Below are 15,893 nucleotides of genomic sequence, written 5' to 3'. Positions count from 1 at the left end.
GGTCTTTTGCCTGGAGAGGCCTCAAACTTCTGCTTCTGTTCATGTCCAAAGAGAGACCCACAGCAAATCTTGCTCCCTCCCTCATCATTCCTTTACTGAAGTGAGAGAACCCTTTATAAAAAGTCTAATTTTCCAGCATTCTTTGCTGGAAAGCCTACCGTTCCCAAGATTCCATTTATTCTGGGTTGTAACAGAGCAGAGCTGTAGCCTGCCTTAAAGGGCCATCATGCCCTGTTACAGGTGGAAATGGAGCATCAGATGTACCTGTTTTCAAAATTCACCAGTAAACTTTTAGAAAAGGTGGTAACACAACTTTGATTACGTGGGAGCCCTTCCTCAAGCCCTGAGGAAGAAGAGAAGAGAGAAATCAACAAACAGACAATTTAAACTGACACTGAACTAATTTTAGTTTAGTATATCAAAAAGAAAATTTGTGAGCATCATGTGTCAATGGAGTAGAATGGGGAATTTGTCTTCACTTGTTTGATTGTTTCATAATCTGCTATACTAATTTTGGGTATTATAATATAGGATAGGTTTGTTATCTTATTTCATTTTAAGGCCTTTTCTTTGTTTGATAATCTGAGGTTTTGTGTACTATGCTTTGTTTGACAAATACCCAGCTGGGGTGCTATGATGAAAGAAAAGCTAAATAGCTTGGATTAGTGTTCAAGCTTGGCTGTCTGTTGGAAATGTGTAGGAGGAATCTGATCTGTGCAGCACCTATGGACAGGACTATGTTATAAATCAAAAGCCTTGTTGGTGCAGGCACGTTTGCAGTCTACCATCTCCCCACTCTCATAACTTGGCCACATCAAACTGATTTTCACAGAGTGCTGGAAGACACTTCTCATCCCCAAAAGCTGTTTTCCTGCCAAATCTTAGCTATTTACACCCAGCCACTTAAAAGAAAAGTGGGATCAAATTGTCATTTTTTAAGAATGGGAAAGCATATTTATTTATTACTCTCCTCGGTCTCACAAATGCCTAAACTGTCTTTGCTCAAACTTTTCAAATGTCACCTTCGGGCATACTTGGACCAGGACTCTCAAAAGATTTCAGTTTGAAAGGTGAAAGCTTTGGAAAGTTTTTAATACAGGATCTTTGCATGGAAACACTTAGGCAGCCTTCGCCATATGTGTTGGTAGTGCCTGAGCTAATGTTAGAATTGTCTAATACACAGGTTAAGGAAAGAGTGTCTGTACTTCTGGGTATAATGTTTAAATTATCCAAAAGTATAAAGTCTGATTTAAAAGTCATAAAATACATATAATACATAATCTGCAATAACAAATTAGGGTTAATAAATTCAGTGATACAGTTAAAAGTATTAGCATCCAAATATTTGGGCACATCACTCATAAGAGGTTATACTAAGGGTATGTCTACACTATGAAATTAGGTCGATTTTATAGAAGTCGATTTTTTAGAAATTGATTTTATACAGTTGATTGTGTGTCCCCCTACTAAGCGCATGAAGTCGGTGGAGTGCATCCACAGTACTGAGGCTAGTGTCGACTTTTGGAGCGTTGCACTGTGGGTAGCTATCCCACAGTTCCCGCAGTCTCCACTGCCCATTGGAATTCTGGGTTGAGCTCCCAATGCCTGATGGGGCAAAAAACATTGTTGCGGGTGGTTTTGGGTACATGTTGTCAGGCCCCCCCTCCCTCCGTGAAAGCAACGGCAAACAATCTTTTCTCGCCTTTTTTCCTGGGTTACCCGTGCAGACGACATACCACGGCAAGCATGGAGCCCGCTCAGCTCACCGTCACCGTACGTCTCCTGGGTGCTGCTGGCAGACGCGGTACTGCATTGCTACACAGCAGCAGCTCCCTGCCTTTGCGGCAGCAGACAGTGCAGTACGACTGCTAGCCGTCGTTTTCGTCTCCTGGGTGCTCCTGGCCGACCTCGGTGAGGTCGGTCAGGGGCACCTGGGCAGACATGGGAGTGACTCCAGGTCATTCTCTTCTTTAAGTTTCGTCTAATGGAGATTCAGTCCTGCCTGGAATATCATGCGAGCTGGAGGCTTTTGCCTCAGGCTGCTCTCCCAGCCAGCAGCACTGCGCGGTCGCACCTACCCCAGCCTACCCCTTGCTCCCATGGCTCATGAAGCCTGGACAGTAGTAAGGAGCAGTTCAACTATAGGCTGAACAAGTGCAGAATGGTGGTAGAATGTGCCTTTGGACATTTAAAATCTCGCTAGCACTGTTTGCTGACTAGGCTGTTTGCGATTAGAAGAGCACAGCAAGGCGCGCTGTGCATCACAGAGGCTTTGAAAACCAGTTTCATGACTGGCCAGGCTTTGGTGTGACAGTTGTGTGTGTTTCTCCTTGATGCAAACCCGTCCCCTTTGTTGATTTTAATTCCCTGTAAGCCAATTTCCAATTCTGGGCCTCCATGGTCACCTCTGCTGATGAGATCTGCATGGTCACCTCTGAGCTCGCCACGCTGGCCAAACAGGAAATGAAATTCAAAAGTTCACGGGGCTTTCCTGTCTACCTGGCCAGTGCATCTGAGTTGAGAGTGCTGTCCAGAGCGGTCACAATGGAGCACACTAGGATAGCTCCTGGAGGCCAATACCGTTGAATTGCGTCCACACTACCTCAAATTCGACCCAGCAAGGTCGATTTCAGCGCTAATCCCCTCGTCGGGGAGGAGTACAGAAATCAATTTTAAGAGCCCTTTAAGTCGACAAAAATGGCTTCGTTGTGTGGACGGGTACAGGGTTAAATTGATCTAATGCTGCTAAATTCGACCTAAACTCATAGTGTAGACCAGGGCTAAGAGTAGATTATGGAAAGCAAATATAGCAATGAGTGTAGATTGTCCCTCAGTAATTGAGAATTTAGGGTAGGTAAATACAATCCATCACAGAAGTATTTCAGTTACTTTCCTGACTTCACTTCTCAATGGCACTCCAGCTCATCTCTCCTGGTATTGCCGATGTTTGGTGATGTGTTCTAAATAGATGTCCCTCGACTACCTGATGGCGTCCGATACCATGAGTTGCCAAATCAGCTGAGCGTAGCACTGATCGATTCCACATTCCCACAACACTCACTCATTACTGGGGCCCTATGCGCCGAGGGACCAGAGCTATAGTACTATCCCAAGCAACCCAATATGGACATAGACATCATTTCCAAATTGTCATTTTCAGGCCTGGTTGTCTCCTGGTACATCAGTGCAGAGTGACACCATGAAGGGAGATTATCTCAGTCCTTCAGCCTTCTCCTCTGGCTAGCTCAAGAGTGAAGCTGATGAGTTCTGGAGAGTACCTTGGCTAGTAGTAGGAGCTCGTTTCCTCCTTTCCCCCCATTTTCAGATGTGTCGCCAGGAGGAGTCATCCAGCACTGACTTGGAGAAAACACGGCTGGAGTCAAGTCGCCGTGGAGATGCACTGGCTAAAGTATCCAGAGAAAAGGAAGCCCTGGTGCGTGAGAAGGCAGCACTGGAGGTGCGACTAGGGGCTGTGGAGCGGGACAGACATGGCCTTTCAGAGCAGCTGGCAATGCTCAGGTGAGGTTGGGGAAAGGGCCTTGTGCAGCACACAGATATAGTTGTTGGATCTAGTTGTAATGTCACTCGGCACTGAGTAGCTGGAATAGTATAGGTCGACTTACCCCCATAGTGAAGACATGCTCTGAGAGAGCGCTTTCCATCTGAGGATCACTGTATGTTTTGCAAACAGCCTCACCACCTCTGGGAGGTAGGGCCATTTTAATATCCATGTGCCAGGGCCAGGGTTCGCTCAGCCGGACAGCCGCTCATCAGGAGTCACAAGAGAAAACCCGAAGTCCCAGTGAGGATTTATTTTTGGTGCAAGCTTAATAAACTTAATAAACACCCGGGCGTTGGTTACTTTCCTTGCTGTTGTCTCAGAGTCTCTAGGGAGCTAACATCTGGTCAATTCCCCAACTTATACCATGTTTTAGTGACAACCATACAACACAATCTCATAACTTCATATGTGCCAATGATATAGGTATTTAGATAGAACAATGACTTTCAGCAGATCATAATCTTTCTCCTGATACCTCACATGGCCTGATTTATAGCAATATCACAATTATATATAAATAAAGTATATGGGGGATACAGGGTGCTCCCAAGGTATAGAATTTCACACATCTAGTCCAACCTCCTGTGTAACAAAGGTCATAGAACTTCCCCAAAATAATCCCTAGAGTTATCTTGTAGAAAAACAAGAGATAGTTACTGGACCTAGCGAACAAGCTGTTCCATCTTCTGCCTCTCTTGTGAAGTGGTTAGAAATAGTTCTTCATCCCTTCTAGGTGATTTTTAGAGGCTTCCAAAAATGGCTAGGTTATATTGGTGATGCCTTTGACTTTGAGTTGTGAATCATGCTAGAGAAATATAATTGACTTTTGACGTTCTGAAACTCAAGAATAGGGTTAATTTAGCCATCCTGATAAATAAGGACTTCCTGGAACAAGCCTGAGTTCTGGATTTACTCCATCTTCTGTATGCCCAGGATCTATATTGGGTGATGCCATGCTGAAATGTGTATTGCAATTTATCAGGCTCTATTTCCAAGTTACAGTTTTTTCTTCTGGGATTCACTTCCGCCTTTCCTGGAACAGTTCCAGAGGAGACTACAGCCAAATCCAAATCCATTGTGTCCAGATGACAGAAGATTCTGAATCTTGAGCTTAGAGCTCTGTACAATGATTCAGACAGCTTTTTGCTCTCTCATCATGACTACCACTCACCCTTCATCAATGTACAAGCTAAAGCAGAGGACTTTCTGTTTGATGGACCAAACCTTTTCAGTATGAAAACTGATGAGACAATGGAAAAACTAGCAATCTGTAGGTTTATATAGTCCTTATTAGACAAGACCAGCTCCCTTCCTTTGCCAATGCCAACATCAGTCACAACAGGTGATAGGGTGGGTTACAAAGATCCTTTGATAGGCAGAAGTCAAAGCACTTCAGAGAAGACACCAAGAGCTGCTGCTGTTTCTACAGCTGCATCTTAATCCTCCACACTACAAATCAAATGGGGCTCCCAGGGGATGTTGGCTCACTTCCCATTCTGGAGTAATTTCCTTCTGGGTTTCTGTTTGGGGACTGACTTTCCTTCTTCCTTGAAGCACAGAGTACAGTTACTAATGGGTCCTGGAGATAGTAGAATCAGGTTATGCCATTCATTTGCACTCAGTTTCCCTTTCTGATCCCTTTACGGGCATCCTTGTCAGGAGAAAGTGCTAAGGGATATAGTCCCATCATTCCTCAGTCTAGGAGCCATAGAAGTGATCTTTCACCAGTGCTTGTTTCCAAAAAGCAGATGTCTTTGTTCCATATTGAATCTTCAAAAACTAAATGAGTACATCAGAAAGTTCAAATTTTGTATGGTGATTTTGACTTGTGTGATTTCTTCCCTGAGTCCAGGAGATTGATTTGTGGCTTTTGACGTCAAAGACATCTAGTTTCACACATCCATCATATCAGTGCACAGAAATTCTTGGATTCTGTGTAACAGCAGTTATCCATCCAGAGCAGTTCTCTGGTATTGACTACGGTCTCCTTACAGCTTTTGATACTCAGAGCTGTTCTTTGTGTATTGGACCCCACATTAGGTGCGCTGTGCCCTTGTGCACAGAACCAGATTTTTTTTTTGAAGAGCACTGTCAATTAGAGGCTACGCATGCATCCTGGACTGCTGCATGCTGCCTTATGAGTCTATAAAGGCCAGGGTGTCCACAACCCTCCCACAGTTCCCTCTTACTGCTTCTGGCAGTGAGACAGAACTTAGCTGGTATCAGACCCATGGACTTTAGCTCTACCTAAATTTCTCTCTCAAAAAAAGTCCTTCAAATCTTCTGAGATTCCTCAGAACCATCTTCATTATTTATTTTTGTTCCCTAGTCTGTTCTAGCACTTGTTGAACCAAAAGCTGCCTGCAGACCCTGGTGTCCAGGCCCTCCCATACAAGGGCCCCCTGCATAGGCTCCCAGAATGGGAAATTCAAAACCCACAGGCTTTAAGCCTTGTCTGCCCTGCAATGAGCTAATTCCTCTGAAAGATGGGCCCTGCAGATGCCTATTCTGTTTGAGAAAGTCTCATGTCCCAAGCCAATGCTCTGTCTGCCTCTTCTCTGCAAGAACTTGCAAGTCAAGGGATACAAGGCTGAAACTCCATCTTCTGGAGCAATCTAAGAGAGTGGCATCTGATCCAGAAAAGCCAAGCTTGAAGACCCCTTTGATGGCCAAACCCACATCTTTCAGCACTCCATCTAGCAGGCAGGCAACTCTGAAGACCTCTGCAGAAAAAGAGGCACCGAAAGCTGACCTGGCGCCGGCATCAGCATTGGCACTAGTACCAACCCTGGCACTGAAGTCATCAATGGCCCCCTCCATGATGATGACACTGGTCACAGATTTGTCAGGGACAAGGTGGGGGGCCCACTTACACCACCTGCAAATGCTAGGCTTGTGGTCCCAGGATGATCTCAAGCGCCACACAAACGTTTTTGAACCGAGAGCCATCAGACTGGCTTGGATAGCATTCCCACCAGTCCTCCAAAATGCCACAGTGTAGGTTCTGATGGACAGCACTTCGGCAATTACTGTCTAAACAAGCAGAGAGGCACTTGATCATCTCCACTGGGCCGGGCCGGGAGGTGATGGAGTTCTGGGAGTGGTGTCATCAGCATGGAAATGGACTGCATGGAAGTGGCCCATTAACTTCACTTTACCTGGAATGGTCCCTTGAAATATGTGTTAACTACTTATGATAAACAACGTGTTCCACCATATATATAGCTGTGACACTCTGTGTACAGAATCCAAGACCTGAAGAATAGCTCGGTGTAAGTTCAAAAGCTTGTCTCTCTCATCAACGGAAGTTGGTCCAATAAAAGATATTATCTCATCCACTATGTCTCTAATATCTGGGGACTGACATGACTACAGCTACACTGCAAGTGCAAGAGATTCATTATTGCTCTGTATTTATATCCTGTAGATCAGCAAAGGAGATCTTAGAATCCAGCCTGTTCGGGGCTCAGCAGCAGGTGTCTCAGCTGGAGGTCACTAAGGGTCAGTTGGAAATCAACGTTCAAACAGTCACCCAGGCCAAAGAGGTGATACAAGGTAAGAGGCTGAGAAGCACAGCCCACCGGAGATGCCCCTTCCGTGGATGGGGCAGAGGGGCCTCTGGGGAATGAGAGATGGACATGGCCTTTTCCCTGTCTGGGACAGAGAAGGCTCTGGCATGGTGCAGCTGAGTCCTTAATAGCTCAAGGAAGTGAGAGGGGTTCAAACTCTTGCCATGTCTCCTCTTCTGCAGGAGAAGTGAAGTGCCTTCGTTGTGAGCTGGAAACAGAGAGGTCCACAATGGAGCGGGAGCGGGAGGATATGGCACAGCAGCTCTCATGGACAGAGCAGCAATATCAAGATACCCTTAGCCTTCGCCAAGCTGCGTATGAGGAGAAAATGAACAAGCTCCTGCAAGAGCTGGTAGGTGGTAGGATGGCCATTGTCAAAGGGCAAAGCCAGTGGGTTTGAATGGTTAAGACCAGGCAAGCCCCTGGGCCCATTTTAATGTTTTCATTAATGTTTATTGCTCTCCTCAGACACTGTACTGACCCTCCCTGTACAATGTTTGCTACTGCAGCCTTGTATGATTTACTAACAACACCTTGTATGCTGGATTCCATTCCACTGCAGGACAGCTAGGACGTTCCAAAGCTCTAAAGTTTTGTTTTGTCTCTTTGAGGTGCATGTGCTTCATATACAGACTTGCTGCCAATACATGGCTATGTTCATACAATTACTTTGTGATCATGACTGTGGTGGTGACAAAAAATAGAAGGCCACTAAGTACAGTAAGAATGAGAGTGTCAATGCCTATTAATTTCTAATAGGAATTGGGCATCCAGATCCCTCAGACAGTTTTGAAAATCCTTTGTTACATAATCTATTCTATAGAGGAAAAATAGAAGTATATCCTGTACAGCAGATATTTGCAGTGGACCATTTTTAAGCAATCCATAGACTATGATGTGTATGCACACAACGTTCATGAAACAATGGACAAATCTGGGAAAACTTTAACCTGTTTGCAGATGCTCTTCAAGCAGAAGAGGGTGATGTTTGTGGAATAAATGTTATGAATAAGTTGCTGTTTAATATGGGTCTGTCAGTCCACCAGTAGTGCACTGCATGGCTGCGTGTACAGCTGGGAATGATGATGGTGTTTCTAAAGTTTGGTCTGCAGACCGGTGCTGGTCCATATAGCTTCTCCAAGTGGATCCTGGGGCTGCTTGCATCATAGAGGCAATCAAGTGAAACAAGACAGTCTCTCAGTATGTGTTGCTCTTCAAGTAGAGCTCCCTCTCATGCCTTTGCTTGTTTGAGCTGTTGCCCTGGAGGTGAAGTTTATCATCAAGCCTTATTCTTCGTTGGGTGTTCAAGGGGAATATAATTGTGAACAATTTGCAGACAATACCACAGTGGAGGGGGAAGAAACACAATGGTGTCAAAGCCGAGCTTCAATGGGACCTGAAGAGATTAGATTGGGGGCAACAGGAAACAAAGTCATGAAGTTCTGACAAAGTGCTGAACTGCTGATTTAACCCTGGCTCTTACTCACATGTTGTCCCTAATCCACCTCCCAGCTAAAAACTCAGACCTCTCACCCAAGCTTGATAGTGCTTTCCACCTGGTCTAGCTGATCCATCCTGGGTTGTAGGCTTAAGCCCAGGTGTCACTTTGACCCAGGTTGGTAACATACCTACTTTGCAGTGAGGACACAGGCTAAACCTCTCAAGTGCAGATAGTCCTCCAGCGCCTTCCCACAATTCTCCCGGTGTGCCCGGGATTGTCAGATTCTCCCACAGTTCACTGGGAAAGAATTAGAGCAGCTCAGCTTGGTGCAGCACAGAGAACCATAGGATGTACCGCCAGAAGTCTTAGCATCTCACATGGGTGAATCCATCCACTGTAGACACAGCAACTGTCATATGGCTCTGCAGTGTGACTGCTCACACCTGAATTAGGCCAACCCAGGTACTGATCCCCCGAGTTAACTCTGCAGTACAGACCTGCTCAGAGAAAGGAAATAACTAGGGCCCTATCAAATTCACAGTCCATTTTGGCCAATTTCATGGTTATAGGATTTTAAAAATCATAAATTTCATGATTTCAGATATTTAAATCTGAAATTTCACAGTGTTGTAACTGTAGGGGTCCTGCCCCAAAAGGGGGTAGTGGGGACATTGCAAGGTTATTGTAGGGGGGTCATGGTATTGCCACCCTTACTTCTGCGCTGCTGCTGGCTACAGCACTGCCTTCAGAGTTGAGTGGCCGGAGAGCGGTATCTGCTGGCCGGGAGCCCAGCTCTGAAGACAGCGCCACTGCCAGCAGCAGCATAGAAATAAGGATGGTATGGTATTGTCACCCTTACTTCTGTGCTGCTGCCTTCAGAGCTAGGCCCTTGGCCAGCAGCCACCACTCTCCGACTGCCCGTTGCCACCCTTACTTCTGTGCTGCTGCTGACAGTGCTGCCTTCAGAGCTGGGCCCCTGGCCAGCAGCCACTGCTTTCCAAACACCCAGCTCTGAAAGCAGCGCAGAAGTAAGGGTTGCAATACCACGATCCCGCTACAATAATCTTGTAACCCCCGCCCTGCAACCTCCTTTTGGGTCGGGACCCCCAGTTTGAGAAATGCTGGTCTCCCCTGTGAAATCTGTATAGCATAGGGTAGTAGTACACAAAAGACCAGATTTCACAGTGGAGACCAGATTGTCACGACCATGACGCGTTTTTCACGACCGTGAATTTGGTAGAAATAACCAATCCAGTGACACACAGGGGAGATGTAAGTAAAGCTGTATCTCAGTGCCTTGGAGGGAGTTTATCGTCTCACTTTAACCCTGTCCTAATGGGACTTGTCATGTGATCAAATCTGGTTGTTTACTTTTTGTATTGCAGTTTATTTATCCAGTGCTCGAGGAGCAACGCTGTGTGGGATCAGGACTGGGCAATGGAAGGAGAAATTGCTCAGCGTAGACACCCAGGCGCAATAGGGCAGGATGAACTAGGCACATAAAACCCTTTACACAGCCCCTGCACCCACAAACAGATGGTGACTTTTCCCAGTGGCTCAGTTACCTGAAATTAGTCAGCAATTGGTTTATGTGAAGAGGGATTTCATGCATGCCGTTTGTGGCTACTGTTGCTTTATGGTTTGCTACTGGTAACAAGCTGCGTACGTGGCTAGTTGGGGATGCCTGATCAAGTCACTCCTCTGGTCGAGGCAGCACAGGGAGCACCTAGCTGGTGACAGTGGCTGGTGGTGATAGGCGTGAGTACCTTTCCTCCTCAGCTCCTTGCTGGGGCCAGGCAGCAGTGGTTGAAAGTGGCTGCTGCAGGTGTGCAAAGGCTCCTTTCTCAGGCTCTTCCCTGCTGCTATTATGTGACCTGCCATGGGGCACCACATCCAACCCCAAGTTCAGGAGGGCCCTGGGGCTGGCTCTGCAATCAACTATGTTCAGAAGGCCTGACAGCCAGGGGTTGAAATTCTGCCCAGGCTCACAGGTTGATATGAAACAGCCACCTGAGGCGCTGGCCCCTTGCAGCGGGTTGCCCAGGGGGTGTAATAATACAGAAGTCAGGAGGAGCCTCAGAAGAGCTGCAGGAAGCTGTGCTCCTTTCCTGCTGGACTTTGGCTGAGGGAGCCATGGAGTAGCTCCACACTGTCTGGCCCAGCCTGAGTCATGGAGGCGGGTCTCCTCATTCTGTATGCAGTTTACGCTTATTATGCATTAATCAAAATGTTGAATTAAGCTCTGGGATCACAGGAAATAAGAGTAGAAGCAAATACTGGGGATGGTGATGCGGAAAATCCTACAGGAACAGAGGGAGAGAATCCTCACAGGAGGGAGGGGCAGCAGGTGGAGGGAGGCGGGGTGCAGTTTCCCCTCCAAGGTCACTAGGAGTCCCCTTGGAAAATAACTGCTTCTATCCCTACCCACAGCACTGCCTGTAATGTGTATGCTGTTGATGCTTCATGTTGGTGGAGGGAACTCTGACCTGGGCCTTTGGCTGGTGCCATATCAGCAAGCTGTGATACGAAGAGGTGGCCTAAGTCTGAAGCACCTAATGGCTCTTTTTCTGATTGTTAGAAGAGTGAGCAGGAATGGCACCGCGCAGAGCTGAAAGAGGTGTCGGAGCTCTCAGCCCAAGAGAAAGCAGAAGCAGAAGGTGCTTATGAGAAGAAGCTGTTGGAGCTGAAGCAGGAGGCTGCAACTATGCAATCTCAGAAAGAAGAGGAGCGAGCTAGGGTTGAAAATGCCAGGCAAGAGGTAAAGGGTTTGGGAGGGAAACTTGTGCATTTAAACAGCAGATATCTTTTGTCTCCTGACTGGTGAAGTTTCCCATAACACAGGTGTCTAGGCAGAAGTAAGAGGCTTCTTGAAGGTGATAAAATATCTTCTCTTTAGCATAGGAAATCAGGATCTATCAACCCAGATCAGGTGATTGCCCATGAAAGTCTGTGTCCTACTTCTGACAGTGATGGATAGTTGATACTGCAAAGGAAGATGAAATGCCCACAGCTGGGCAATTGTGCAATGCAGAGTAGGGAGTGGAGGAAATCTTTCCTGAACTGCCTAAGGCTCCATGTTTGTCAAGGAGGCCACAGAAGTCACAGATTCCATGACTTTCCGTGACTTCTGCAGCAGCCGGTGCGCTTGGCCGGGGGGCGGCCTGAGCAGCTCGGGCAGCCCCCGGGCCAGCTGCACTGGCTGCTGCTGGGGCAGTCTTGGCCCCTCCCAGCCCCCAGCAATAGGAGTTTACCTGGGGCGGGGGCTCCCTGGAAGGGCAACTGCAACTCCCCTCCTTCAGCTCCTAACTCCACCTGCTTCCTCCACCCGTAGGCACCGCCTCTGCAGCTCCCATTGGCCACAGTTCCCAGCCAATGGGAGTTGTAGAACCGGGACTTGGGGCAGAGCAGAGGCAGCACGTGGAGCAAGGAGCTGGGGTCCCCGCTTCCTAGGAGCCAGGTAGGGAGCCTGCCCCCGCCCTACCAACCCCCCCCCCCCCACTCCTCAGCACCCATGGCGCCCCCCCGGGCTATTCCCCCCAGCATCCATGGTGCCCCCAGGGCCGCCCTCCCAAGCCTTCTCCCCTCCCCCCAAGTTTTAGTCAGGCGAATATAGTAAAAGTCATGGACATGTCACGGGCTGTGAATTTTTGTTTACTGCCTGTGACCTGTCCATGACTTTTACTAAAAATACCCATGACTAAAACATAGCCTTACTTATGCCCAAAGGAGCGAATATGAGAGCCTTTTCATTTATCTTTGCTACACGCATTAATAGTGCATGAGGGATTTGTACTTCACTCACCTTTGTTCTGTTCTAGGATGGGGACTCCTGGCTTCTCGGAATGAGCTGTCTGCAGAAAAAGGTTCAGCTCAGGTGTCGGGGGGGGAGAAGTCAACAGAGCAATTTTCATATCTTCATTGTAGCAGGGAGCCTGATGTTAGATGAGCCATTGTAACATGAGGCAACTCCTTCACCAGGCTGAGCCCAATTCTCCTGTCATTGTAACAGGGTTTTTTTTCTCAGTTTATCTTCCAATTAAAGTCACTAAACTCTCGGTTAGGCCTTCTAAGCTATGTCCCAGTGCCAGCTAGGGTGACCAGATGACAAGAACAAAATATCGGGACACATGAGGGGGCAGGGCCAAAGCAAAAAAAATAAATAAAAAAGCCGGAGCGCCCCGAGCCAAAATATCGGGACAAATGGCGTCCTGACCATACATCCCTCGGGACGCGGGACAAACAACTGAATATCGGGACAGTCCCGATTTTATCAGGACGTCTGGTCACCCTAGTGCCAGCATTACTGTCCCTGCTCCTTAACCTGCATCCGGAAAACTGCCTTTTGGCCCTAATGTAATGCTCCTGGCAGAGAATATCTCACATGGGGCATAGGATAAAGGCAACCATCTTCCCAATGCCTGACGGGCTGCCGGTCCAAGAGTAGCAGGAGCCAGTTTGGAGATAGAAGTTATGTTCTTCTTTGAGTGATTGCACATGCCAATTCCACTGTAGGGGTGTGCGTGCTTCGTGCACAGATGTAGGAGATATTCTTCCCTCAGTGGTACCCGTCGGGATGGCTTGAATACCCTCTGTTGCCACGTGCTGGTATAAGAGGGCAGAGCCACCCCCGACTCTCCTCAGGTCCTTCTTATCGTCAGTGATGGTTGTCGGAGAAATTCCAGACGTGTTGATTCAAGTGCTTCTCTCACTCGTTGTATATAATTATAATTAGTAGTTGTTAGTGCTGGATAGTTAGTTTATAGATAAATTAGTGATAGGTTTCTGGTTTTGCATCCTTTTTGGACCATTTTTTCTCTTTCAGTACTGGTACCAGTAGGATGCCTTGCTTGGAGTTTAAATCCTGCGGGACCTGCTCAAAACCCATCCCTGCCAGTGACCCCCATCCGACCTGTCTGAAATGTTTAGGAGAATCCCACAGTGGTGACAAATGCCACATTTGTTGTGGATTCAAGCCCTGCTCAAAAAAGGACAGAGCGCTGAGACTTAAGTGCTTGCTTATGGAAGCAGCACTTCGACCCTCCCACTGGAGTCATTGCATGGGGAGAGTGCCCTGAGTACTTAATTGTCGGTTCGGCATACTCCACTGGACGTATCTCCGACTCCTTGACCCCGATCCCTGGTGCCAAAGAAGAGACTCAGACCTTCCTCGGGTTCCACATCTTCTTCTGTTGCATCAGTATCAAGGCGAGACAGAGGCAGGGACTCCATTAAGCATGTGGCAGAGAGAGCCACCTCAGAGGCATCACCTCCTAAGAAGGGTTCATTGCCTCCAGAGCCCGTGCCAAGTCCATCAAGTTTGTCCCCTGAGAGACATTTAAGGAGTCAACAAATGATACCTCTCCCATCCACTCCAGAGGCATATGCAGCCACAAGAGACTTGCTTAGCCTCTCGGTACCGGTTTCACCAGCATTGAAAACTGTCCAGCCAGTCCCTGTGCCTGCAGCTCATTCCTCGCCACACTGAGAACCCCCAATACTGCTGTCCAAACCTCTCAAGCTGGTCTTATCGAGAGGAAAACCTCCTATGATTTCCCCAGTACTGCCATCCCCAGGTTTGGGCTACCTCTCACTTAAGAACATAAGAACAGCCATACTGGGTCACGCAGTATTGAAGATGTTGGCATACCATGCATTTATATAGAGGCATTATATTTTCTGTCTTGTTATCTATTCTTTTCCTAATGGTTCCTAACATTCTGATTAACCTTCCTCCCCCACATAGCGGGGAAAATCTATTGATTCTGACAGACAACTTGGCGATCATGTTTTACATAAACAGACAAGAGAGGTCAAAACAACTCTGTCAGGAGGCAGTTCGCCTCTGGGACTTCTGTATAACCCACTCAGTTCATCTTGAAGCTGTTTACGTTCCGGAAAAACAAAACACATTGGCAGATCAGCTGAGCAGATCCTTCACCGATCAACACGAGTTGGTCATTATGCTCAGATGTGGCCAGGTCCATGTCCAAACTCTGGAGGATTCCCCAAGTGGATCTATTTGCGACAAGAACCAACAGAAAATGCAATCAATTCTGTTCCCGAGGGGATCTCAGCTCAGGCTCACTGACAGATGCTTTTCTCCTATCCCGGGAGAATACCCTTCTATACATCTTCCTTCAGATTTCTTTGCTTCGCAAAGTCGTGTTCAGAATAAAGCAGGACCATGCTCATCTCATCCTTATAGCACCTGCATGGCCCTGCCAACACTGGTACACGGCCCTACTAACCCTGTCGGCCGAGCCCCGTCTGTCCCTCCCCATTGGATCCAGACATAATTTCCTAAGACCACAGCCGCATACTGCACTCCAGCCTCCAAGCTCTCCATCTTACAGCATGGATGCTTCATGGCTGACGCCCTTTGAAAAATCCTGCTTGAAGGCTATCCAGAATGTGTTTGTAAAATAGTAGAAATTTATTTATTTATTTAATTTAAAACCCCCATCTAGGATCACTTCCCTGGCTAAGTGGGAACACTTCTCCATTTGGTCTCTTGGGGAAGATGTATCTCCACGGCGAGCACCCCTGGACCTTGTGCTGGACTATCTTCTAGATCTAAAACAGAATTTGATGATTAGCTCTAGAAGGGTGCATTTTGTACAGGTGGATAATAGATCCCTTTTCTCCAACCCCATTGTTACTCGATTTCTGAAGGGCTTGGCCAGATTATATCCTCAAGTACAAGACCCCATCCCTCCTTGGGATCTCAATTTAGTCCTGGAAATTCTGATGGGACCCTTTTGCAACTTGCTCTCTCCTCTACCTCTCCATGAAGTTGGCATTTCTAATAGCGATCACCTCAGCCAGAAGGATTGGTGAGTTGAGAGATCTGGGATTAGAACCCACCCCACATAGTTTTTTATAAGGATAAAGTTTATCTCCGGCGTCACCCAAAGTTTCTTACAAAAGTAGTCTCTAGTTTGCACATTAACCAAGCTATCTATTTGCCCACATTTTTCCAAAACCCTATCACCAGAAGCATTGGATGTTAGAAGGGCTGTAGCTTTCTATCTGGAGCACACTAGAGCATTCAGATCCTCTACACAACTTTTTGTGGCAGTTGCTGACAAAGTTCAGGGCAGTCCAGTGTCCTCTCAGAGAATTTCCTCCTGGACCTCTTCCTCCATCTGTTATGTTACCAACTGACTAACACAACCCCACTATCTAGAGGCGCATACTACTGGACAGCACACAAGCAGCTTCTGCAGCTTTCCTGGTTCAAGTACCCATTATTGACATTTGTAAAGCAGTGACTTTATCAGTCTACACCTTCACTTCTCGTTACTCCATTTCCCGTCAGTCC

The 15,893-nt window shown here is 47.2% G+C and overlaps 1 protein-coding gene across 1 annotated transcript in view; it reads left to right on the top strand.

Moving 5' to 3' along the window:
• The window catches only part of CEP250 (centrosomal protein 250), a 109,561-nt gene that overhangs the window by 53,693 nt on the left and 39,975 nt on the right, over window positions 1-15,893 (top strand). Inside the window, exons 16-19 of the mRNA XM_065414298.1 lie at window positions 3,326-3,519; window positions 6,990-7,117; window positions 7,314-7,483; window positions 11,151-11,330. Of these exons, the coding sequence (XP_065270370.1) occupies window positions 3,326-3,519; window positions 6,990-7,117; window positions 7,314-7,483; window positions 11,151-11,330 (672 nt within the window). The remainder of the gene's footprint in view (window positions 1-3,325; window positions 3,520-6,989; window positions 7,118-7,313; window positions 7,484-11,150; window positions 11,331-15,893) is intronic.

This window comes from Emys orbicularis, chromosome 12, assembly GCF_028017835.1.
Source record: "Emys orbicularis isolate rEmyOrb1 chromosome 12, rEmyOrb1.hap1, whole genome shotgun sequence".
NCBI lineage: Eukaryota > Metazoa > Chordata > Testudines > Emydidae > Emys > Emys orbicularis.
The sequence above is the reverse complement of the archived record's forward strand: the minus strand, read 5'-3'. Positions and strand labels throughout refer to the sequence as shown.